Raw genomic sequence first — 26,651 nt, 5'->3', positions numbered from 1 at the left:
AGCAGCGAGCCGGAGCTGGTTACGGTGATTACATCTGTTTATATTTATACACCTGTTCACAAATGTCCTTTATTCCCCGAAAACATCTGACCTGCAGCTTCTTCTTCTTTTTTTAATAGATGTAACAGGATCTCAAGGATGGCCAACGGGACGCACGGCGAACTGGGATGTTTACAGTAAAACTGGCGAAGTAGGGGGTCAGAGAAAGGACAAAACAGCGTCCCGTCTCTATTTAATTACACGGGAGAGAAGCGCGGAGCTCGAGTCTGTTTGCTGAAGAGCAGCAGCTCCAAAGAGGAAAAAAAAAAACTAACTGGGAGAGACAGCTGGGAGGTTGTTAGAGAAAACGGTCTGTGATCAACCAGTCATAAATGGGTTTTCGTACACATTCGTATGCGCTCTCTCAAAACCAAAGGGTCTGCTTTAGCTTAGTTCTCTTCTATATTAGTGTGAAACATTACTTATGTACAAAGAAGGAGTAACAAAGCAAAATGACAAACTATACAAAATTAAATGTAACGCACTGATTACCAAAAGGCACAAAAAATAAATTCAAACTTGTCTATTTCTATTTGTCGCTTCTACGAGTAACAGCCGGCTAGAGGGATAAGTGGGCTGCTTAGGGTCTCCAGCCCACCAGGGGGCTCCCAAGAGCTTTTAACTCCTCATAGACGTAAAAAAATAAAAATAGAAACTTTATATTAGTTGTGAGGTTTTTCCACTTGCGTACTTTGCGTATTCTGTGAGATGTGTGGATTCTGTCTGCAGACAGTCCAGATTTCATAGTCATTACTGATCGTTGACATTGCTCGTGACAATTTACTTCATTTCCCACAATCCAAATGGAGGTGTTTCTTCTCCATCAGGGCAGCCGCCGCCCACCTGTCGGTGCAGGACAGAGAGTAGCAGTCAGGCTGTGAGTCCACGTTGCTGGTCTACCAGCTTTCAGCCGCGTTGGGTCGGTGTTGCATACAAAGCATTTCGGTGTGAGCTCGCTTTTCCTGCCGAGCGTTTTACTGTGCGACACCACGTTCTTATACCAGGACCTACCTAAAACGTCCACTTGCCGTCGTGTTCATTAGAGATGTGCTATATGCTGCATATTTTGGTATTGATCCGATACCAAGTAAATAGAGGAACCGTATCGCCAATACCGATACCGATACTTTTTACATAAGTTTGATATCGTATAAAACTTCAGATCTTTACGTTTTTTTCAGTTGTTTTTTCTTTCTTTCTTTTGAATTACTTTTTGTTCTAATCTTGGGCATAATTTGGGCTAAATACTTTAAAGAAGTATTATCATGACTTTGTACATTTTTACTTAATAAAGTCCAAACAAATATAATTGGAGGCAAATTAAACAGAAACCTTTTTGGAGGTAGAATTGAGAGACCAAAATACAAACATAAACTAAAATTTCAAGAAGGAATCTGAAACTAAATATCGATTTTACGACGTAAATATCGATACTGATACTGACCTGCTGTTGATGTTATTGATATTTCAAGGGAAGTTGTACAAAGTAAAAAACAACAACAACAAAAAACCTTCATTACTTGATTTTCTTAACCGTTGACGTGGTTAAAAGTTAAGCAAATTCTGTCATCTTGAAACTAATAAGTTGTATTTCTTTTTTTTGCCTTAAGCAGGGGGACAAATTTGGAAGAAAGTTCCTAGAAAAATCAAAAGTTTTACAGCACTTAAAAAAATTTTTTTTTTTTACAAAGCTTTCCAATACGCTGAGCTGCTTTTTTTTATTCTTGTACAAAGACCATTTTATGCGCCGGAGAATAAATCTTACATCACGTGTTGGGAAAACAACCCGTCTGGAGGAGCTCAGCTGTTGCACATCAAACGGCATCGGCTCGCCAAGCTCAGCTCCAGAAACCAGAGCTCTTCCAATGAGGCGAAACCGGTGAAGAAATCCCTGTTTTCCCTCAATTCAACCGGAGTGAAAGCATGACGCCCTCAAATTAATTGGCAGTGATGGATTCATTTCAAAATACATATTTAAACAGAGCGAATGCAACAGTTTCGGTGGAGCCTTTCACACTGGCTGCGAAGCGTGATGAGTTCACTTATTCAGCACGTTTTCAAACCGCCCGTGCTCTTTACTTTACTTCTTCTTCTTCTTCTTCTTTTTAATCATGCAGTCTGGAATCAGCTTCATGGTGAATAACACCAAACTTGGTAACTGACCTGAGGGCAGAGGAGCTGGGTTTTTTTTTTTTTTTTTTTTTTTTTGCATTTATAATGCATCAGCAGAGACTTGGCTCTGAATCAAGTGGAGCTGAAAAGACAGGAGGAAAGGAAGCAGCGTGAATCAGGAGAGAGAGAGAGAGAGAGAGAGAAAGCTGCGCAACAGGATTAATGGTGAAGCCGAAAATCAATCTCATGTCCTCGGTCGGCGTCTTTTGACGGGGGCAGGGCAGCTGTAAGGTCAGAGAAATTCAGAGGAGAGCAGAAAGAAATCAAACCCAAACAGACAGAGGAATAAAATCGGCAGAAATCGGCTTCTGTAGTGCAAGTCTTCACGTCCTGCGTGGAGTTTCTCTCAGTCTGCAGCTCTAGAGCTCTCTAAAAAAGTATTCACACCCTTCAGTTTGTTTCAAGTTTTATCGGCTCGCCAACTGCTCTGCGCCTTATTGGGATCATATGTGGGATAAAAATGAAAGTAATGCATAAATGTGAAGTGGAAGGCTAGAGATGTACTTTATTTTTATTTGTTGTTTACAAGCCTCTAAAAACGTGTGTTTTCGCCCGTTCTTCTTTCCAGATTGAATGGAACCGTCTGTGAACCTTCATTTTTTAAAATTTTTGTTCCAAATTCCCAATTTGATCAGGACTTGGACTAGGACATTGTGGGGTTTTCCTGCAGGATAAACATGAGTCATCTTCTCGTCAACTCTGGCCAGCTTTCCTGTCCCCAGAGCATGACGCTGCCACCGCCTTGTTTCAACATGGTGTGATAGTTTTACCTTCACCAGGCTCAAAGTCTATTGTAATTATTTGCGCCTTTTAACTTATACTAATTTTGTTTGAAAAATAAATAAATAAATAAATGGTTAAATGAAATGTCTGCAGAATGTTCCAATTTTTTTTTAGCCGATTAATCGGCAAAACAATTGATTACTAAAATAATTGTTAGTTGCAGCCCCTGATTGAACTGCTTCAACTTCCCCACAGCTTTCCCTCGAAGCAAACGTTTTCAGGATTCCCGTTTGTAAAATTGACCTTCCACTTCACAATTATGCACGATTTTGATTTGATCTGTCCCAATAAAACACACTCAAGTTTCTGGTTGTAACGTAAAAACAGACTAATGGTGCTTTCACACTAAACGCGTTTGGAGCGTCTGATTTACATTCAAAGTCCGATGTGGAGCATCGGACGCACTGGACACGCTCCGTGCGTAAAAACCGCTTCAAATCTCACGGCGCCAGACGCGAGAAACGCACCGCAACGACCCTCGACTGCCTTCACATAGACTTTGAATGTAATGGTTTACAAAACCGGCTTGGTGTGAACGCACCATTAAAGGGGTGGTATTATATAATTTCAAGTTGGATTTATCAAACATGACTTGAAATTGGGCCTCTGTCTTTTTAAGAAGCTCCTGCTCTGTCCTGCACTCAGCCAGAACAATAGTCCTCTGCTAAGCCTTTTATTTCTTCTTAGGAGCTCAGCAGTTCCTCCAGGTGTTTGCTAATTGCTGCTGCCAGTCTGCAGGATAAGGTTTGTGTAAAAGGCTGCTGGTTTCACCAAGGTGCTGTTTGGTGAAACCAGGCGGGGTTTTTTTTTTTTTTTTGCACCCCAGAATTCCTGGAATGGACGACGAAAGGATTTCTCAACACTCCAGATGTGTTTCTGATGAGGGAATAGAAATATAACACGATGTAAAGCTCGATAAAGTTTACATGACACTGCCCCTTTAAGGGCTGTGAACGCTTTTGCGAGACTCCGCATTTCTTACACTTTCCAGTGACGCAAAAAAAAAACTTGCAAACGTGTCAGAAGAAGAAGTGTCTCTTTAGTCTCATCTCTTCTCGCTGTTGTGGCCGTGGCAATCAGTGTAACTGTTAAAGCCACGCGCCGCCGCCGCTGTCGTGCGCGCGCATCGTGATTGCTCCATTAAGGCACGCGAAGTGACAACTACAGTTTGTTCTTCTGAGGCCGCGCGTCTCCGCTCTGATGTTAGGTGGACACACACGGCTGCGCGCCCGCAAATTAAGAGGTCGTACATCTAAACTGGCGTGTTTAGAGGAAATCTGTGGCGCCCAGACTGCCAGCACGTCTGTTAACCCCCAACACACACACACACACACACACACACCCACACACACACACACACACACACACACACACACACACACACACACGAAGAAGAGGGAGACGGGTCTGTTTGTGGCTCAGAGTGAGTAAATCACTGTGTCTGATATCTTCATTTGAAACAGAGGGCTGATCACTGCTCGTCCTGCTTGTTCCACATTAAATCATTATCACACGAGCTCACTCCATTAATTCCCTCGCTTTTATTAGCAACACACACACACACGCACGCACACGCACGCCAAACGCACGTGCACACACGCCTTCACACAGAGTGGACCGATGACAAGCGCTGCCTCTACATCATCTGACAGCTAATGGCTTCATTAGGAGACGCGTGTTAATTGGCTGACTTTGGGGAGAGGCTTGTTAATGAGGATAAATAGATTCACACCTGAGCGAGGTGTGGGTGTGTGTGTGTGTGTGTGGGAACTCTGAGTGATGAGCAACCATGAACCCTTTGCAAATATGAGTGCGACACTTTGTTACGGAGTCGGGCTTCGTCCGAGCACGCGGCGGGTGTGTGTGTGTGTGTTTTTGCTTGCCAGTCAGACTTATTAGGCGAGTGCTTGATTAGCACCAGGAGGCCAAAACAAAGAGCAGTGTGTCAAAGCAATTAGCCCCACTGTTTACCTCTCAGCTCCTGGGCTGACTGCGAAATGCATCTCATCCAGGAGAAAGAAGAAGAAAAGAAGGGGGGCAGAACAACAGCTGCTCTCCAGGCCGGAGTGTGTGTCGGTGTGTTTGCGCACTGATGGGAACGGTCTGTCAATCCATCTGCTCTCCTTGCCCAACCACATCCTCGTCCTCTGCTGTCTGGATGTGACAGCTCTGATGCACACACACACACCGGTGCTTTGGGGAGCCATTGTTTAGAGGAGGCGCAGATTCTCATGGGGGGTCGCACAGAGCAGGGTGTGTGTGTGTGTGTAAGGGGGGGAGGGGGGGGGGGGGGGGGGGGGGGGGGGGGGGGGAACACTGGTCAGACAAAATGGAATCAGGCGAGACTGATCATTTACATAAGGGTAAAGAAGAGGCCCGGGACATGCTGGTGAGTTCAGCTGGGACTCACCATGAACTGGGCGGTACCACCACCTGGTGGTGGCTGGGGTTACTGCAGGTTACATCTGCAACAGGAGGAGGAAACTAAAGGCAGGAAAGAACAGAAACAGAAAGAGAGGGTGTGGAATGGCCTCAAGTTGAAATTATATATACACTGCTCAAAAAAATAAAGGGAACACTTAAACAACACAATATAACTCCAAGTAAATCAAACTTCTGTGAAATCAAACTGTCCACTTAGGAAGCAACACTGATTGACAATCAATTTCACCTGCTGTTGTGCAAATGGAATAGACAACAGGTGGAAATTATTGGCAATTAGCAAGACACACTCAATAAAGGAGTGGTTCTGCAGTTGGGACCACAGACCACTTCTCAGTACCTATGCTGTCTGGCTGATGTTTTGGTCAGTTTTGAATGTTGGTGGTGCTTTCACACGGACTCCACAACCCACACAAGTGGCTCAGGTAGTGCAGCTCATCCAGGATGGCACATCAATGCCAGCTGTGGCAAGAAGGTTTGCTGTGTCTGTCAGCGTAGTGTCCAGAGGCTGGAGGCGCTACCAGGAGACAGGCCAGTACACCAGGAGACGTGGAGGAGGCCGTAGGAGGGCAACAACCCAGCAGCAGGACCGCGACCGCTACCTCCGCCTTTGTGCAAGAAGGAACAGGAGGAGCACTGCCAGAGCCCTGCAAAATGACCTCTAGCAGGCCACAAATGTGCATGTGTCTGCACAAACGGTTAGAAACCGACTCCATGAGGATGGTATGAGGGCCCGACGTCCACAGATGGGGGTTCTGCTCACAGCCCAACACCGTGCAGGACGCTTGGCATTTGCCAGAGAACACCAGGATTGGCAAATTCGCCACTGGCGCCTTGTGCTCTTCACAGATGAAAGCAGGTTCACACTGAGCACATGTGACAGACGTGACAGAGTCTGGAGACGCCATGGAGAGCTATCTGCTGCCTGCAACATCCTTCAGCATGACCGGTTTGGCAGTGGGTCAGTAATGGTGTGGGGTGGCATTTCTTTGGTTGGCCGCACAGCCCTCCATTTGCTCGCCAGAGGTAGCCTGACTGCCATTAGGTACCGAGATGAGATCCTCAGACCCCTTGTGAGACCATATGCTGGTGCGGTTGGCCCTGGGTTCCTCCTAATGCAGGACAATGCTAGACCTCATGTGGCTGGAGTGTGTCAGCAGTTCCTGCAAGATGAAGGCACTGAAGCTATGGACTGGCCAGCCCGTTCCCCAGACCTGAATCCGATTGAGCACATCTGGGACATCATGTCTCGCTCCATCCACCAACGTCACGTTGCACCACAGACTGTTCAGGAGTTGGCGGATGCTTTAGTCCAGGTCTGGGAGGAGATCCCTCAGGAGACCATCCGCCACCTCATCAGGAGCATGCCCAGGTGTTGTAGGGAGGTCATACAGGCACGTGGAGGCCACACACAATACTGAGCCTCATTTTGACTTGTTTTAAGGACATTACATTAAAGTTGGATCAGCGTGTAGTGTTATTTCACTTTAATTTTTGTGTGGCTCCAAATCCAGGCCTCCATTGGTTAATAAATTTGATTTCCATTGATGATTTTTGTGTGGTTTTGTCAGCACATTCAACTTTGTACAGAACAAAGAATATTTCTTTCATTCAGATCTAGGATGTGTTATTTGAGTGTTCCCTTTATTTTTTTGAGCAGTGTATATATATATAATTTTTTTAGGCAATATTTTTGGAGCATGAGGGCCACTGTAAGAAAATGAAAAAAAAGTGTGAGAAAGTCGTAGTCTTGTGAGAATAAGGTCATAATACTTCATAGACTTTATTCTGGTAACATTACAACTTCAGTCTTGTATTATTATGACTTTATTACCATACAAGTTTGTTCTCATAATATTACAACTTTATTCTTGTAATTTTATTAAATTTTTTAAATTAGTAATACTCTGTCATAACTTGAAACAGACTTAGTAGTGTGAGATTTATCACAGGCCACACACTACACTGCAACAACTAAAAATAAAGATTTCAAAAGGGCACTTTTTGTCCGTAGGACAAGCAGTCAGGTGCTCTAGCGCCACCTACTGTTTATCTGTTTACACTTTTTTTCTTCACCCAAAGCTTAAAAAAAGAACAAACTCTGAAGCAAATTGTGATAAAACCTAATCACGTTTGTATTTGACAGATCTAAATGCGAAAATGATTTCTTTAGGAGCTCCAGCTAAAGTAAACCAATAGAGAGCAACAAGCAGGTGAAGCGTCCAGCAGCCAAACCTTTTCCCCGGGAAGAAGCAAAATACGAGCTAAATGGAAACTTATTTCATTGGAAATCATAAAAACTGCCCAGAAATTATTTCCTCTTCCTTCACAAACGTCAGAGACCTGTGAGTATTTTCCTCGACTGCAAGACATTTTATTTCCCCAGGACTTTGGCATTATTGATACTGCTGTAGTTGTCCGTGTAAAATATTTGCGAAGCCCCCAAAATGCAAAGTTTATACAAAAAAACTACCATCAATATCTATGTTTTTAATGACATCGACAGAACTTCATTTGACCGTTCTACACGGGCAGCGTTTAAGTGTCGGGTTTCTTGAGGTAAGTGTACCTCAACTTGGGAAATGTATAAAAATCTGAGCCATTGCGGCTGCTTTCCGGTTCCTACAAGTCGGACCGAAGATTCTCAGATAAACTGAATTTTCACCTTCTCATTTCAGAGCATTTGACCCGCTCTAACTTTTACATAATAGCAAAAAGTGCAGATTAAGTAATTAATCTTTTCTTCCAGCCCAGACTCTGAAACCTTGATTTTCAGATAAAACACTGAGCTTGCTTTTACCTGTAAAGAGGACTTTAGTCCACAGTTCAACAGGGCAGCACTTTTTCTCCTTACCCAAAGTGAGACGCTTCTGGCGTCTGTTTCAGAAACATCACATCGCCAGAAAAGTGTCTTTCCTGAGGATGTCTGCGGCAGACCGACATCAGTCAAGTCAGCATATGAATATATACTGTAGGTCATAATGTAACATTTAATCGCTCGTAATATTCAAAATTGTGGCATAAACTAAATTCTGGATATTCCTTAGATCAAAGCCAGCAAAATATGATTGGAATCACATCATTTAAAGGGGAAGTAGTATATAAAAATAAACTTTATACGCTGTACATCATGTTATAAAGTCATTCTTTCATCGAAAAGATGAAAGATCACACACCTGGAGTGTCGCCTTGATTATTTCATGCATGTTTAGAGGAATCCTTGAATCTCCCGTGGCAACCATTCAGGGGTTCCTAAACCCTTGGTCTCATCGCGTGATGTTTTTGTGATGTTTCCATGGTGAGCTCAGAGCGCGCCGCCCTCACCCAGCTCCTTCAGACTAGCCAGCAGCAACTAGCAAACACCTGGTGGAACTGCGTATCTGCGGCGCTCGTGAACAGATGTAAACGGCAAAATGAGAAGCGTGTTGCGATGTCTTCCTGAAGGCGGAGCTTCAGAACGAGCAGGAGCTTCTTAAAGAGGCAGAGGCCCAATTTAAAGGCGTTAAATTAGGAGGTGAAATCTAATTTATGTTAAGTTTAATGTATACAGATTTTTAATAATCCAATAGTTACTTGATTTTGCTATAAAATGGCACCATGTACCTGGAAAGACATAATACCTCCCATTTAATAAATCTTAGTTTCACTTTTTAAACTAACGTACTGATATAACCCAACATATTTCCACGACATTCAAACTTTACCTATACATTAGTGGCTAATTTTGTACATTTAGTTTTTGTTATAATTGTCTACAGGTAAATATGTCACAAAATCTCCAGATTTGATGTCGACACCGACGGAGGATCTCCTCGAACCAGAACCGTCGCCGTGTCGACTGTCCGCCGCCCCAGCAGACTCAGAGTCAGTGAACGACAGCCGATGCATGTCCATATGATCTTTAATGTCAATATATACAGACCTTGAAAGAAAAAAATAGAATTTTAAAAATCAAACGAAATAAATACAATATCATACAATTTCCACAATGTCTTTTTGAAGAGATATCGATGGAAATATTTTTTTTCTTGAATTCAGCCTCTGGTTCGACGGGGTGCATCCCGTCCCCCCCAGAGAAATCCCTCCACCTCCACCACATGCTCTTCATCTTTATCATCATCAGACACGTTTACTTAAGAGATATATATAGACATATTCATATATATATATATTTTTATATATTTTCAAAACAAGTCTTTCTACTGTGATTATAACATCATATAACCTTCAAATTCTTGGTATTTTCATGTCTCCATCAGCAGCTTATGTCACCTTAACTGATACCTCTGCAGTATCACAAACATGAGTCAAATGGAAAGTTTTTAAAAGGGAAAATGAAACACAGGTTCGGTTCAAACATGCATTTATGTTCCCAAAAGTGCTGGTAAATGATTTTGATCCTGAGGGACTTTTGTTTTTCTCTTCTTCTTCTTCTCCTCCTTTTAAATCTGCGACATGCAGAAACTCTTCAATCATTTTAGTGGAGGAAACAGTTTGAACATGAACCTCGGTCAATATCATCTCGCCACCACCCTCAATTCATTCTGAAGGAAAATAAAAACAACCGAGTTTGAGAGTGGGTGGGGGGTGGGGGGGGGAGAGAAAGCAAACATGGGAAGGGCGCGGGAACCGAGGAGGATGAGTGACGATGAAGAGCAGTAGGGGGAGGGAGGGGGCACAGTTTGACGAAGCAGCTTTGAATCAGCCAATCACAGTGAAGGAGAACGTCAGCTGGTGTGTTTCTTCCCCGACGTGAGGAAGAGAGAATGGAAAGGCGAGGAGGGTAAGTGCATATGAAAGCTGTGGAAATAAATACAAGTCTGTCTCCCCAGCACTAACAGGTGTGTGTGTCTCTGTGTGTGTGTGTGAGTCGTCTATACCTCTTTGGCCGACTTCAAGGTGTTATATTTTGTTGGGTTTTTTTGTCTGCTCTGTGAGTGTTTTATCTGAGTGCTGGACGGGTCAAATAAATTATCTTTTGAAAACAGAGATGTCAGGGTTTGGACTGGCCAAGGCTCGGGTCTGAGTGTTTGCATGCTCCTGTGTGTTGGCGAGAGGGAGGCCAAGAACCTGGAGGATGAGCGTTTTCTCTCTGTGTGTGTGTGTGTGTGTGAGAGAGTGTCTACATGTCTGTTGAGGTGAGTTTCTTCATGCTGCGTCTCTGGGCTAAACTGGAAGCCGCCACGGGCTCCAGCACCGGCTGACTGGTCTTCTGACTAAGCGCTGAATAAGTTGCAGCCATGGCTCCCTGGGAAGAAAGAAAAACAAGACGAGAACTATGAATAAGAAAAACCTGCAGATTTCTGTCCTTTTAGCCCATTTAAAATCTAAAATGACTTTAAAAAATACTGACTTTATAGATATTTGACGGTGTTCAGGCTTTAGATATGACATCAAGAACGTAAGAAAGGAAGGACAAAAAATTAGAAAAAAGAAAAGTAAAGCAAGAAAAAGAGGAAGAAAAGATACGGAAGAAAGGAAAGCAACTATTAGATTTTATTTTATATTTTTAAAAAATCCTGGCCTTAATTACCTTTTACAATACTCATCTAACCATGGAAAGCACTTAAAGCAAGACCCAAATTATATACTGTTCACAGTATTCATATATGATTTTTTTTTTTTAGGGCTAATGCGATCAATCGGATTAATCGCCAACTAATCTAGTAATTAATCAATCGTCAGCTGGGGAATACAAACTCAAAAGAAGGCCATTTGAAATAATTATTGCTCTAGTTATGCTGTTAAGTCAAAAATGACCAAAAAAACCAATCTGTACATTTTGCATTTAAAACATTTTACTGTAAAAAAATAAATAAATTTAAGAAAAAATAAATAAATTATATATATATATATATATATGAAAAATACTTTAAATATTAATAAACATTGTGCTGTAAGTATGTTCTACTCAGAACTCCCAAAGTATTCAGATCAGGACAAAATAGTCAAAATTAGTGAAGGAAAATGATCTGTGAATTTTGTTTGGGGTTTTTTTCTAAGTCATTAAAAATCTGAAAAGTGCAGCAGGCATTTTTATTTCACCTCCTGAGTCGATGCTTTGTAGAACCATCGTTTGCTGCAGTTGAACCTGCACATCTTTTTAAATTTGCCTGGACGAACTTTGCACATCTAGAGGTTGACACCCATCCCTCTGTGCTCAATAACTCATGCTCCATCAGAAACCTCAACTGACTGGACCACTCCGCTACATGACCATCATTTAACGACGCCTGTAGCTCCTTCATTATGTTTCGGATCGTCGTCCTGCCGGTAGCCGAACCTCCACTGATGCTGCCGAGCCGAGAAACGCTCCGCCGGCCAATCAGCCGAGGCGCTCCGGACTCACCTTGACGAGGTGCGGGGCGTCGTGGCGCGTGAGCTGGAAGTGCGGCAGGCTGTCTCTGCACGTGATCCAGGAATGCTTCAGAACCTGCTCGGCCGTGTATCGCTGGTGGGGGTCGACGTGGAGCATGTGGGACAGCAGGTCCTGCAACGGCAATGGCAACAGCTCAGTCGGCACGGTTTACGGTTAACGACCTGTTCCGACGGCGCTTCCCCCTCCGTTAACGGAAAGAGTTCGTCGATTCAGCAAATCAGAACAGTAAAATATGGGAAATAAATTGGATTTGAGAAGGAGAGGAATCCTTCCAGTCGGTGTACCTTGGAGGAGTCCGATACGGTATCCCAGTTTCCACCGGTCAAAGAAAACTTCCCCGATCCTATCCGCAGAAGAATCTCCTCCGGTGTGTCATTTGGCCCGTTAGCGAACGGAGTGTACCTGAACGCCACGAACGGAAAGTTATCTCTTTAGAAAAGTCACTTTATAACGACTCGTTTCACACAGCCATGCACAGCGAGTGATTATTTCGTGGCTGTGAAACAAACTTCCAGAAAACTGCCAAACAGCCGAAACACTGAGTTCCTTTAAATCACCTGCTTAGATCTGCTTTGGAAGCACAACAAATGAAACATTGACCAACATGTTGGACGTTTGTTGATCATTGTGATAACTCCTCAAAATGTAACCGTAAGTTGTTTTTATGACTTTCTTTATTTTTGTGTTTTCGGGATGTAAAGAACTGCCTGATCGCTGAAATGTGCCGCACAAATAAACTTGATTGAACTCTTCTGCTTGGTTTATGCTCCAATATAAGATTCTATTTTCATCATATCTAGGTTATTTACACATTGACAGATTTGTATTATTTTATTCATCTCATCTTTTAATTGGTGCTAGCAGTTTTTAAGGCATTCCATTTAAAATGCTGGTTTGTGTAGGAATAATTCAATCCCTCTTACCCTGCCAACATGGTGTACAGAAGAACTCCTAGACTCCATATATCACAGGCGGCATCATAGCCTTGTCGCATTAGTACCTTTAAAGAACAGAAGAACAACAACGCGTAGGCAAAACGGGTATATTTATACCAGATTTACTAACCAAATTTAAATCCCACGTTCTGGGAGAGCTACTGGTTTTCTCACCTCTGGTGCCACAAAGTTAGCCGTGTAGCAAGGGGTCAGCAGCAGCCCGTTTCCTCCTCGGAGCTGCTTGGCGAACCCAAAGTCACAGATCCTGATGGAGTCGGGATTCCCGGAGTCGTCCATGTAGAGGATGTTGCTGGGCTTCAGGTCTCGATGTACCACCTGAGGAGAAGCAGGAGATCGTACACGACGAGTCAGAACACCCCCTCCGTTTACATATGCGCGTGTGTGTGTGTAGGTGTGTGTGTGTTTGCTAAAGTGCTGCCTCACCCCTTGGCAGTGGAGGTAGTCGACGGTCTTTGTGATGGTGTAGAGCACAGCGCTGGCCTCTCTTTCGGAGAAAAACTTCTGCCTGAGGATCCGGTCCAGCAGCTCCCCGCCCTTCATCAGCTCAGTCACCAGGTACACGTACCTGTCCTCGTCGTACACCTGCAACACACACACACACACACATCAGTCAGGAGATTTTTTTAAATTTTTTATTTAAATGTATATTTTTATTACAAACGCTTGACAGTTCACAGGTAATTGTTACCGACATCTTTCAGAGTGATGATGTTGGGGTGCTGTCCGTATCGCATCAGGATTTCAATCTCCTCTGAGGGGTCCCTCTTACTTTTATCAATGATCTGGAGGGAAACAAACAAACAAAAAAAAAAACAGAAGTGAGTTAGTTTCAAGGCTAGAAAAAAAATAAATAAAAAAAACAACATTTTCTTTAAGCAAATTCAAATGGAAAAACAAATGCAAAGCTAAATCCACACTGCCCTCTGCTGGTTGTCCAACCAGATTCAACATCACAGGTTTGACTACAAAAAGGTTCAAACATTTAAACTCACTAAAGCAGCTTCCCGGAAACATGATTACATTGATGCCGTTACAAAAGAGCCTGAATAAAAACCAAAAGTAAAAGCAAGTCATGAAATGCTACCTTCACAGCATAATCGGCTCCAGAAACCCTGTGCACACAGCGCTTGCAGATGGAGTACGAGCCGACTCCGATGTCTTCTTGGAGCTCGTACAGATCGGAGAACTTGGTGGAGCCCCCGTGCACCTGCAGCAGACGGACGGACAGACGGCAGCGAAGTTTAGATTTAGATACATGCAGCCATAACCAAGGATAAGGGAATAGTTGCTCCAACGCCTGGATATAAGATACCAACGCTCCTCTGACGGCTGATGAGCAATAAAATGATGAAGATATCTCATGAGTTTACATCTGTTACAAACAAGATTTTTAACAACTTATCGCGTGAACAAACACATCCACGCGTGATACTTATATAATGGGAAACACAGCAATCGGAACATTTTGTTGTTTTTTTTGACACTATCCGAATATCGTAATGGAAACACGGCTGCTGTTTCACTACAGCAGCCTAATTCAATTCATCCAGGTGTTCAGTGCACAATTTGAATAATTTATTAGAAGACTTCTGTTGGGCTTGGCTCTGTAACGATCACACCACAAACAACCTCAATAGCGTTTACAACAGGAATGTGATGCCATGACAACGATTCCAAACATGCAGTCATGGTGAACGGCTGACATCAAAGCATGTCGATACGTTGGAATGGCCTAGTCAAAGTCCAATTGAAAATCATTGCCAAGATTTAAAAGAAAAAAATGTTGAGACAGAGAAAGTATTGACAAGAGAGTTGAACGAATCCGCAAAGCACACTTTTCAGATTTGAACGAGTGAAAGAAAGGAAATCGGTGTATTTTTCTGCTGCTAGACTAATGCAATTACCATTACTAGCAAATGTTTCCTACACTGCAAAAACACAAAATATTACCAAGTATTTTTGTTCCAGTTTCTATGGAAAATATCTCACTTCGCTTGAAATAACAGAAAACCAACTTACAACTAACTTTTCAGCAAGATATAGGAGCTTGTTTTAAGAAAATAATTCCTTAATATTGATGAAAAAGCACTAATGCCACTGGCTGATTATTTCACTAAAACCATGTGACAAATATCTTGTTATAAGTCAATTAATCTGCCAATGGAGCAGATTAATAGTATTGCTTTTTCATCAATACTAAGGAATTATTGACGTAAAACAAGCTCGTTTTTCTTGCTGAAAAGTTCCTTCTAAGTTCATTTTGCCTTATTCCAAGTGTAGTGAGACATTTTCACTGGGATCTTGTGCTTTTTCCAGTACACCTTACTCAAGCGGAGGTGTGACAGAGGACTTGTGGGCGTTCACCTGAACTATGGGGAGAATGCTGAGCAGCGGGGAGCTCTTGTTCTCGTCCATCGGAGCCGGAGCGACGAAGCTGAAGCCTTTGAAGAGTTGGTGGGCATTGGCGCTGGGTGGGATGCCCGGGGAGTCTGAACACACAGAAACCACCCGTCACACGGACAGACAGCCGGTAAAAGCGTTTCCATGGCTACAGGAGCGGCTTCTCACTTAAAAAAAATATATAAAAAATGTAAAAATCTGGACGTGTGTACCTTTAGGCGTTTTTGCAGTGAACTCGGGGTCGAAGCAGAAAGTGTCGTCCGGTTTACCAGCTGCGGGTTTGAACGGGGGCTGGAGTTCTCTTCTGAACAGTTTCTGGTTGGAAACACACACACACACATTAACACAAGTCAAAAATCAAACCCTAACACATGCTGGATGGAGAGTGAGAACATGCGCTCAAGAGAAGTCAAGCGCTCTCGCAGATTAACCCCTCCAATCCCCTGAACGGCTAACACCGGCCAATAGCGTCCCGCCGGCTCTTAAACGCTCACACAAGGCTATTAGTGCACACACAGCGAGAACTGGACTGCTGCCCAGACTCCCCCACACACACACACACAAAAACCTAGCTCCTGTGGCCAGCACTGATGGCTACTGGTTATGAAGCCAAACGATTGGAAGGTGTGAAGCCTCAACAGAAGCTGCAGAGTGGTGCGTGTGCTCGTCTGTGTGGGATTGTGAGAAACATGAGCGAGGGTGTGTGTGTGTGTGTGTGTGTGTGTGTGTGTGCTCACATTCCAGTCGATGGTGGAAAAGAAAGCGTGCCGTTTGATCTCCTCCACTCCATCGGGCCCGGCCCCTAAAGACACAAATCATTTTGGTTCAGTTAACCTGAATTCATTATTAGTTTTCTTTATTTCTCTCTCTCTCTCTTTCTGGTCGTCTGCATGTTGTTTTACCTGGATGCTAAATAGTCAACAACCTGCAGCTAAGAGCTTCGTGTCAACAGTCGGCCTCCTTACCCAGTCTGTTAGCGGGGTTGCGTTTAAACAGCATTCGCAGCAAACTCTGGGCTTCCAAACTTAGGAACTGTGGCATTCCCAACTTAGCTCTGAGTGGGAAGAGAAACACGGAGCAACAAGTGAACGTGGGCAACGAGAGAGGCAACGAGAGGAGGCAACCGACGTTCGCTACCTACAAACTCCGCACATTCACAACGTGCCGTTACGCAAGTCGGAGCGTGACACGTGGAAGGACTCACTTGAGAATCATGTTCATGGTCTCGTTCCGGTCTTTCCCTTGGAAAGGTAACGTCCCCGTTAGCATCTCAAACTGCAAGTAAACATTTGAAAACCTGAATTAGATTTTTTTAAAATGTGCAGACAAACTTCATTGTGTTTTTGTGAGAGTTGATGAGACAAGCCACTAAAAAAGTAGCGCAGAAATGTAAAATGGATGCAAAAAGAGAAAGTTTACTTTGCACGTTTACAGACTGGGACATGCCGATAAATTGATTTTAATCCATTGATTAACATTTTTTGTAAGATTTCATTTTTGGAAATTTTGTAGCCCCCTGAGTGTTAATAATGTTTAGGGTTATTTTCCTGATGGAAGATATCTGTGGCTGTAACTTGACAGAAAGTGAAACGGATCACACGTTTGTGTGGAACATTAATAGGAAGTGAATAAAAACACATCAAGTTATGAAGCGATTCTGGCGAGCTGACGCACCATAAGGACTCCCAGAGACCACCAGTCTGCGCTCTGCGTGTGTCCTCTTCTGTTGACCACCTCAGGGGCCATATACTCCACCGTACCACAGAAGGAATACGCCTTCTTATCAGCATCGACTGACTCTTTACTCAAGCCAAAGTCTGCACAGAAAGGAAATAAAATAAGGGGGAATAAAAAGATATGATTTTGTTTTTTTACCAACAGGATCAAATCTGCATTAGGTCTTGGATAATATCTGACACCAACAGAGTTGATGCAGTGTTTATAAAAGTAAGAAATTGCCAACTTAAGCATATGGTTGATAAACACTTCTAAACAAGATGTTACGCATACGGAGTTCAAAAAGGCGTACCTGTTAACTTTATATGTCCAGCTTCATCGAGTAAGATGCTGAAAGAGAAGTTATGACACGGTTCAGCTTCAAATATCCATTTTTCAGGAGAAGCTCTGAAGAAACAACACGCAGTTTCCTTTTGTGCAAAACACTTGACACGCAGCAGACCTCGAAGTTGAGAGTTTTTCTTTCGCGGAGTTCTGACAGATCAGAGAGCTACACTTCAACTCGCATTGAAAGAAACTAAAATAAAAACTTTTTCAACAAATTCTGCTGAAAACAGCACCAACACAAGCTCCTTATAGGTCTGTTTATCACTAACTTGCAGCTTTTAAAGAGACATTTAATCCAGGTTTTTCATCCTGGAATCAAGATACAACAAATTATTTGGGAAATTGTTCAAATTTAGAGCTCGGTGCAAACGTTTGAATCCATTACAAGTTTCTTATGAATCACGCAGAGTAAAAAAAAAAAAAAGTAATGCAAGTTTCCACTCTCGAAGAGTAAAACTTCGATTTGTAAAGAACACTTAACACCCGAACTGGAAGACAATTTAAATATCCAAAATAAAACAGGACAACCAAAATCACTAAATCAAACAGAAATATATATTTTTTTAAAAACACACAAATAACCAAAACCATAAAGATTGTAAACAAAATTGCCTTTCAATGATCAAACTGGAAACGTTTGAGCTCATTTTAATTTATCATGCCATGAACTGACTGATTGCTTATTGTGATAGAAAGAAAAATGTTAAGGACGGAGAGGGCAACAACATTAAAAACCCTCCAATGTCAACATGTAGAGCCTCAACTTCTGACACTGAAATCATTAATACATCTGACATATTCTGTGTCTCATTCTAAATAACCTAAATTTATTTAGAGATTGACATAGATATAAAAAATAGATATGAAGAGATAGAGAGAGAAAACCTGAAATCCAAAAAACAGAACAAAAAAGTTAACTCTACCATTACTGGTTCAGTTTCAAGGAGAATTAAGTCGTTACTTTGCAAAAACTGCTAACATCAAATATTAAGAAGCAGTGATTTAATTTATGCGATTCTTTATCTATAATTCTGACCATATGCGGAATCGTGAAAACTTGTTGGAAATTCAAAACTGTGCATTACTTGATTTTATTTTTTAATCATCCAAGTTATGCACCGTGTCATTGTTCCATTCTGAGAATACCACTTTAATATAATGTGGCATAAAAGGCCTATGACTAGTGTATGCAAAGTTCCCACTGGCACTAAATATTCAGAATAAAATGTTCATTGTAAAGATAGAAAAACTGAGTAAAAAATCTAATTCAATCAGAAAAAAAAAAAAAGAAAAAGAAAAAGTATATATATACAATAAAAATACAAGTATTCTAGGCTGAAACAGTTTCCGAATACAAAATTTCAAACACTTTCAAATGAAATTATCAGTAACCTGAGACATATAAGGCAGTATAATGGGTATGTGGTGCAGTTCAGGTGTACATGCAAACAGGCCAGAAATCATTCATACTTCTCTGGCTTGAGATCTCTGTAAACTATGCCCAGGTTGTGCAGATGGTCGAGGGCCAGAGCCAGCTCTGCAAGGTAGAATTTCACATCTTCCTCTGTAAACATAACCTAATAAGAACTGGAAAGATTTACTCTCTGAACTCCAAGGAGAAATTCAGCAGCAAGAGTGAAAACACACAAACAAAATCAACATTGAGCAGCAGTTGTCACAAAACGGGCAATATGGTCACAACAACGACATTTCGGAGAGACGACACGACACGACGGCGCCGCCGCGTTGTTTGTAAGACGAGGTCGATCTAAAGATCGGACGCTCGTTGTTTGAGAGCTGAGAAAGGCATCAGGAGAGAGTCGTGCTGAGCTGGTAAGTGACCAGCATCTGCTGATGTAAACGCATATCTACAGTACGTGGCCAGAAAAAGAGTCCGCTTCCAAGACATGATTTGAAAATGTACAAGCAGTCAGAAAAACAGTCGGGAACAAATGAGTTGGCAGCACTCACGCTCGTATAATAATGATAAAAAAATTTCAAAAACATTTTTTAAAACGCAAAGCACGCTAAATCTACACCAGCTCAATTTGTAGCTGTCATCTAAACTCCTCTGGGTTTAAGAATGAGCATCGAGGCATCTGCTGTGCTGATTTTACACAAACATGACTTGGAAATAAATCTGTATTATTCACAATTCTTGCTTGTTTTTCTTGGAAAGAAATAAGAAGAAAGTTTTTAAGCCGGCTTAAATCAGAAAACAGAGCAACGTTAACAGCAAAAGTAAATACAGATATTTATGAATGAGCTTACCTCTTTGGATAAGCGAGTGAATACATCCCCTCCCCTGAGAAAGTCCAGTATTAAATACAATTTCCCTTCTGTCTGAAAGGCTGCAGAGGTAAAAACAAATAAATACAAAAACATCAACTGAAGTGCTCAATAACTGCTCAACAGCCTCCAAAATATTTTAATGAAATATACTGAAAAGGATAAGAAAAGTTTCAGTGACCATCAGCAAACTTAACCTGAGTCTGATAGTATTATCCGGGTGCTGCGGATCAAATGTAATTGATTATGTTTGCTGGTTTGATCCTTTTGGAGCGTATATGTTTCTTAACAGAATGCCAAGTAGGAAAGAAAACAGCAATGATCTTTTCTTATCCTTTTCTTATCCAGGAAGCAATTCCTGTTGACAAGGACTCTGGCAAAAGATTCCCAAACATGCTGAAGTCCAGTAAACATTTAAAAGACGGTCACTATAATTCAAATTTCAGACAATACCAGGCTCAGAAAAATTGCTTGAAGGCCAATAACTACATGTAGGGTGTCTGTAGGTTTCAATAAGTCAAATTAAATATTTTTAAAGACCTTTCTGATGCCACCTGGATGAAATTTAAGACAACAAAAAAAACTATAATTACAGAGGGTGATTGGGGAATTCTGCTGCGTTACACTGCATGTCTGTCTACAGCCTTAAGTATCTTTATGAAAACAAATATCTCTGCCAGTGTGTTTTTAAAAACAAAAACATGCGCTTTCAGAAAGATTTTCATCCACATGAACTCGCACAAATACACCAATGAGTGTTTTAAACATGTCGCACCCATAGGGGGCAGTGTAGCACAAAGCTGAAACCTATCAGCCAATCAGATTGCTTCAAAACAATCATGACTTCCTGTTGGGAATTAAACAGATAAATAGGTTGAAGTACTTTTTAAATAGAGTATTTGAATATAAAGTTAATAAAACAAGACAATGTTGATTGGGAGTCGTGTCAAAGCAAGTACGTGGATATATTAGCGCAATGTTTGTTGCAAACCGTAAATTTCAGTTTTCTCATTTACACACGCAAACACAAATACACAGTTTTCTCAAATTTCCAGCTTTTATAAATAATCATTTTTGGTGATGTTAAACTAAAGGTAAATTGTTTTCGTGTGGATGAAAATGCATAAAAACGTTTCAGTTTTCCTAGATATCCATCTATGTATGGACTAAGCAGAAAACATCATTTTCAAGTTGCTATTGCTAAAGGTGGTGAACAGTTAGGGTCAACTTAAGTTTCTCCCATGACAGAACCGACTAGCTTTACTCTTATAAGTGTAGACTTGTCTGTTTCTTACCATAGTGCAATTTCACTATGAAGGGATGATTAACTTCCACTAAAATGTCTCTTTCCATCTTAGTGCGAACTCTGTCCCTGACTGGAGAGACGAACAGAACATACTTAGAAAAAAATCAGCAAAAAAGTCAACTTTTTTTTTTCTGCTGCGATACGACAAACACGGCATTACCTTTCAAAGATGCTTTTTTTAGTACTTTCATTGCATATAACTGTCCACCATCTGGACCCACGATCTTTCGGACGAGAAACACCTGAAACCCAAAGAGAAAACACTCAAAGAGGGAGGCAGACGTCAGCTCTGACAGAAGCACTCTTGATTACTTTCCTTACCTTGCCAAAAGAGCCCTGACCGAGGACTTTAAGAAGCTCAAACTGAGACGGATCCGCTTTCTCACAGCCCTCTTTCACATGATGGGTGATGGGAATCTCTTTATACGTGCCGTCTTCCTGCGCGAACGACATCGGGATGAGACAAAAACACTCGCACACGAGGGGTGGAAGGTGCGCCGCCGCTACTTACACAGTGTGAGAAAGACTCTTCCTCCTCCATTGGCTCGTCCATGATCTGATGTCCATTGACCTGCGGCCAGATCAGCAGAAAAAGTTCATCAGCCCCGTCGACAGCAGCGGACGACTTCTCAAAGCCTGCTCATCGTTGTTTTGTTTGTTTTTTTTGTCGGGGGCGAGAATATGACTGCAGCTGCCGCACGCCCACTCGCATGATGGAAGATTGAACAGATGAAATCGATGAGTCACATGCGATACGGCCGCGCTTTTAACTCCTCAAAACCGAGGCTGTATTTGTTGTCAAACAGTATGGAGTCCATTCTTTAATCTGGCCCAGCTGTCTGGCTCCCGTCCGGGCCCCCGTAAAGCCCCTCGGTATTAGCAGTCTGGCTTAATCCCCGGCCGGCGCAAAAACAACACCCCTGACCGGCCACGCTCGGCGTTCAGCCTCGACTCGCTGCAGCTCCTTCTGCTCATGATGAAAACATGGGAGTTTTATTTTTCTGCTTTAGTTTACTCATATTTATAAAAAGGAGGAGTCTGTCTCCTTTCTTCACTGAAAAAAATAAAATAAAATTATTTTAGAAATAAACGCAACAAATCAGGAGCTGGGTGAAAATCAAGCACAACAAGAAAACTCTACCAGAATAATATCACCGTCAACATTTCACCTCAGCCTCAGCATTGTGTACTGATGTGCTTGTGTGCGCTGAATTCCAGCAAGGCTCTGAAGAGGGAGAATGAGTCATAGCCGCTACGTGAGCCCACTCAGTGGGCGGAGCCACCGGCATACACTCTTGTGCATCCAACGGGGCCAGTGTAGCACGTTTCAGCCGCAACGGTGCAAAACATCCAGATTATCAAAAGGTGAACCCGTCTGAACCCAGCAAGGCGCTGGAACAGACTCCAAAAAGGAGAAAAGAAGAAGAAAAAAAACAACAACCACCTTGGTGCGACCGGTTAAGATGTAAACATCCAGGCCCGGACAGAAAGCCTGGGCAACGCTTGTGTCATAATTCACACATTCACTCCCACCTTTGCTGTGGCTCATCGTGGCTCGCAGCCCACACTCGCAGCGCTCTGAGCCTTTTTCAGCCCCCCTTTCAGAGCGTCGCAAAGACATCTAATCTTGAATTCACAAAGATAAATAAAAGCTAAAAGTGATACAAAGTGAAATGAAGAGGATGGATACTCAAAGTGTGGAATAGAAAAGTGATCCCTCATATATCAGTGAATTGCTGCAGATTTAAGTCCCAAAGGTCATCAGCGATTGGCTAAAATAGTGAAAAGTCACTTATTAAATGATGCATCTACTGTAAACTTTGGACAAATGCTTTGATATAGAAATAGGAGTCAATAATAAACAATAGGATGTTTTTTTAATATTTTTTACATTTGGTAGTTTTTTGTTATTTATTTCCAGCTTCAGGACAAAGTTCAATTAAAATCTACTTTTATTTTTTTAAAACTGTGATGGATTTCCATACACTAGATCAGAGAAGGAGACATTTTTATTTTGCATGTAAAAAAAAAATTGACCAAAATAGTTATGCTTCTTATAATGAGATTTAGTATTGATCATATATCTAAATTTAAATTAATGATTAACTACTGACAATATTACCAGTAGTGGCTTTTGGCTTTTTTCTCCTTTTTCTCCACTGGTTGTGTAAATATCATCAACTGGAAAATATGATTAAATGAAGTTACTGTGTGCAGTTTAGTGACATCAATCATAGTTTGTTTTTTTTAAAGTAACTGGTGTCTTAAAGAAGCCCGTTTCAAATGGGAATTTTTCTCTAAGTTCAAAACCAGTAGTTGTTTGTGACGCCCAGTCACAGCCATACAGTTACTTAAAAAAGTGGTAAGAAAAAGATGTTTTTTTAATCATCATTTTTTATCATTATATCAATAGCAATACTAAACATTATGCTAAAATTCAAAGCCCATATTACCCACCCTTTCTGTCAAGCGTCTATTATCTAAACCAGAATAGTCCTGAGACTATAAAAAAAACCTCAGAAATGATAACCTGGGCATACAAAAAAAAAAGAGCAGTGAGGAAGGTGCGCTACTTTTTAAGAAATTCAGATACATTTCTTAAGATAATAGAAAAAGAGGTGAACATTTTTCCACAATATATTCTATACCAATCTGGATTTTGATGACTATAAAATCATTTACTTTTCAAAACTGTAGGAACTACAGATGAATTGATCACTTTTTGCCGTCAATTTGATTCGTTATTTTGAGCTGACAGATAAGAGAAAGTGTGCAACTTTTTCTCTTATTTGTAGTAAACCTGTAGTAGTCTTGCATCCATAACATAAAATAATAATAATAATAATATATGTTCCTCACCTTTATGTGATTTTTATGAAGTCAGAGAATTGCAACTTGCAACTCTTTGGTTCCGAGGTCAAAAATAGTGGGAGTAGTTAGCTTAGCTGAGTTTAATTAATCAGAGTAAAAACTTATCTGAATCTGAATTTGTCTTGAAGACTAAGGAAACGTTTTAGAAACTTAAAGAAAACAGAACAATAAACAGAAAATCTTTGACTCCTCAACCGTAACAAGCAGACGATTATGGTAAAAGAAAGAATGGAAGAGGCTGCTCTAATCATAATGTGGCTTTAAACCCCTCACCGTCAGTCAGTCAGACATTATTGGACTGGAGGTATGAAGAACAATCCCCGAGATAAGCAGGTTCAGGATTGTGGAGATGGTTCTGCTTCACTTGGAAACCGTCCTTATCTTCAAAAAATATGCAATCACACACTAAAACAAACCAAAGTTGTGACAGAGCATGAATTTGGACGTGTTCTTACATCTAATCATAGGAGTCACCAGTGAAATATAAAGGAAGATTTCAATTCAATTACTGCATGTGAAACTTTATCGAACTAGTTGTTCAACAGTTTTATATACATTTGGGAAAAGTTGTCTGGTCGTCATTATTTTAAAGATACTCGAAAGAATTGCCTCAAATTAAACTTAAAAACTGGTTCATCTCCTTAAAATAACTAATAGTTTGTGATTTTTAGCTGAGGAAGCGCCGACTTTTATTTTAAATCCCCATGACTTCACACATGACTTTAACATGTTATAATTGTTTGTAACCGTTTCATATATTCATATAATCTCGGCATTATTTGATAGCCATGTCATTCCTGTTGACAAACCAACGCTAAAGTTGTATAGCAGTCTGATTAAATGCCGGACAGAACCGCAAACTAAAAACACAAACAAAACAACAACAAAAAACACAAAAGCTGGATCAAAAAGTTTATTTTATATCAACGACACACCTAACTAGCCCGTAATTACTTATTTTACGGGGTTTGTTCATAACTTGTCACTAACTTTCAAGGCAACAAGAAATTAGCCAACAAGCTAGCAAATGCTAATGCTAAATGCGCTCTGCTAGCTATGAAGTAAACTCCCCCAGAGCTGTTAAAACAGCAACAAATGCCAAACTGAAGCGCCTGTTTGAATGGATAAAAACCGCAGCTGGTGCATAAAGGTACAAAATTATCCGTGAAAGTCCAAACAGACTGTCGCGAAACAAACATGCGGCGTCGGAGCGGTTGGATTAAATATAACCAGCTGTTAGCCCGAGCTAACGCGTTAGCATGCATCACAGTGCGCTGCAAATCGTGACGCCAGCACCAGCACAACACGGCTAACTCAACTGGACGTCACAGCGCCAAAAACAATGCCGATAAGATTGGTATGCAAAGCACGCATTTGTCCACTCACCTCGCTGCTAACGCTGTTTACCTCCATCTTGTGCCAGGATTCCTCTCTCCAAGTCTAAGGCATCGTAGTCGACCTAGACCCCCTCTCCACGCTGCATGTCTTCCCCTCTCTGTGGACGTCCGCGCGGCTTGCTCTGCTTCGCTGCCCGGGTGCCCTGGGTCGAGTGGCTGCGGACCGCTGTAGGGAAGGGATGCGAGCTCGACGCAGGGGGGAGTGTTGGTGTCGCCGACAGGATCATAAGCTCGCAGAGAGCACCGCTCACCCTGCCATGGAGATGCGAATATGGCGGCTACTGTGGTACCTGACCGTCGGTGAATGAGAGTTTATTGACGTATATTATGACGCAGCTCAGTTAAGGATTTCCCCCAGTCCAAAGCAGAGCAGCAGCTCTCCAGACTGAGAGGAGGGGAGCGTGGATGCGCTGCTGCTGCTGCTGCGGGGGGGGGATTTGGTGCCGTGTGTCACACGCTGTGAATGACACACGCACACATCCGGTGGACGGACGTCTTGGCTTGCGACTGAAATGGAAGTCGCCCCGCCGTGACATGCGAGGAGTCCCACGAATTCCTGACGCAGATTTCGACGAGTTCCCACGGTTCCGAGCTGTGTAAGTTGCTTGTTTCAAAGCGGGCGCAGCATAAGCTCGCCCATGCCTAATTCAGGTGGGAAGTAAGAGGCTTTAAGGCTCATCCACTTTCCCTCTTCAGCGCTCCCACCCACCAGCAGCAGCCTTGTTAAGTGAGGTGAGACACGGGGACAAGCTGAATACTACAGGCCTGCATTTGTAAACAAATGGCTGTTTCGGCTCTGATGCTGAGACACACCCAGACATAATTGGGGAAACCCCTCGCGTGAACTTAAGATATTAAAATAAATGTATACCCTATTCAGCATAATCTCCCACTAAACAAATCTGTTCAAATATGCCATTGTTTTCATCTATAAATTCTTTAGGCCGGTCAGTTTTTATTCACTTCCTGTTTCAGTGCGGTCTAAAAGTGACTCTAAGCTGCTCTTCAAAATGGAAAACACTAGAAAACGTGTTATTCAAGTAAGGCAAGATGTGCGTGAATCTTTTATCTTCCTCGCGTTTATTGTCAGAGTGGTAATTAAAATGCCTTTGAACGTGAAACAAGCTTAACTTGCTGAAATTCAAGTTGAGTTGGATGGTAAGGGAAGAAAGAAAAATGTTCTTACGGGACACGGGGGTAAAGTTTTGACGTCCCATGATCACGAATCTAAACCTTTGGAGTTTGTTAAACTCCTCTTGAACTTAACAGGAAGTGTGTAATTTGCTCACATGATGGTAAGACTGGATCTTTATGGCAACAGACTGCCAAGGAAGGTTTGGAATGATGAAAAAGGATAAATATGTGGATTTAAACACCTTCTTTTCCCCATTGTTGACTATGATGGGGGATCCTATCAATAGACCAATAGGAGTCTGAAAACCTAGAGGCATCAGCCAACCAATAAACTTGCCTGGATCTGCATTTAGGCACCATTCCAGACTTGAATAGACTTGAAAAGGCAAAACTTAGAATCAAATCTTACTTTGTTACTC

The 26,651-nt window shown here is 41.9% G+C and overlaps 1 protein-coding gene across 1 annotated transcript; it reads right to left on the bottom strand.

Moving 5' to 3' along the window:
- Positions 1–9,319: 9,319 nt before the first annotated feature.
- Positions 9,320–26,617, bottom strand: rps6kal (ribosomal protein S6 kinase a, like). Its single transcript, XM_028008354.1, has 22 exons — positions 25,088–26,617; positions 21,342–21,401; positions 21,152–21,268; positions 20,991–21,072; positions 20,820–20,900; positions 19,507–19,586; positions 18,706–18,812; positions 17,201–17,238; positions 16,846–16,988; positions 16,376–16,446; positions 16,137–16,225; positions 15,909–15,973; positions 15,384–15,486; positions 15,136–15,260; positions 13,856–13,978; positions 13,464–13,553; positions 13,195–13,353; positions 12,925–13,086; positions 12,739–12,815; positions 12,100–12,217; positions 11,786–11,926; positions 9,320–10,684 (listed from the first exon to the last, which is right to left on the bottom strand). Exons 1-22 carry the CDS (start codon positions 25,112–25,114, stop codon positions 10,559–10,561), a joined length of 2,184 nt encoding a protein of 727 aa, XP_027864155.1. The 5' UTR covers positions 25,115–26,617; the 3' UTR covers positions 9,320–10,558.
- Between the last annotated feature and the right edge of the window lie 34 nt (positions 26,618–26,651).

This window comes from Xiphophorus couchianus, chromosome 23 (genome assembly GCF_001444195.1).
Source record: "Xiphophorus couchianus chromosome 23, X_couchianus-1.0, whole genome shotgun sequence".
Lineage (NCBI taxonomy): Eukaryota > Metazoa > Chordata > Actinopteri > Cyprinodontiformes > Poeciliidae > Xiphophorus > Xiphophorus couchianus.
This window is presented reverse-complemented; position numbering and strand designations above follow the sequence as displayed.

What these genes read in the sequence shown, in the direction of transcription:
- rps6kal (XM_028008354.1), bottom strand. Translation starts at nt 25,114, where the DNA reads ATGGAGGTAAACAGCGTTAGCAGCGAG. An exon ending in GCATTCTCCCCATAGTTCAG is followed by an intron (nt 13,979 to 15,135) that starts GTGAACGCCCAC and finishes CGTCTGCTGCAG; the next exon opens with GTGCACGGGGGCTCCACCAA. An exon ending in CTAACTTTGTGGCACCAGAG is followed by an intron (nt 12,816 to 12,924) that starts GTGAGAAAACCA and finishes TGTTCTTTAAAG; the next exon opens with GTACTAATGCGACAAGGCTA.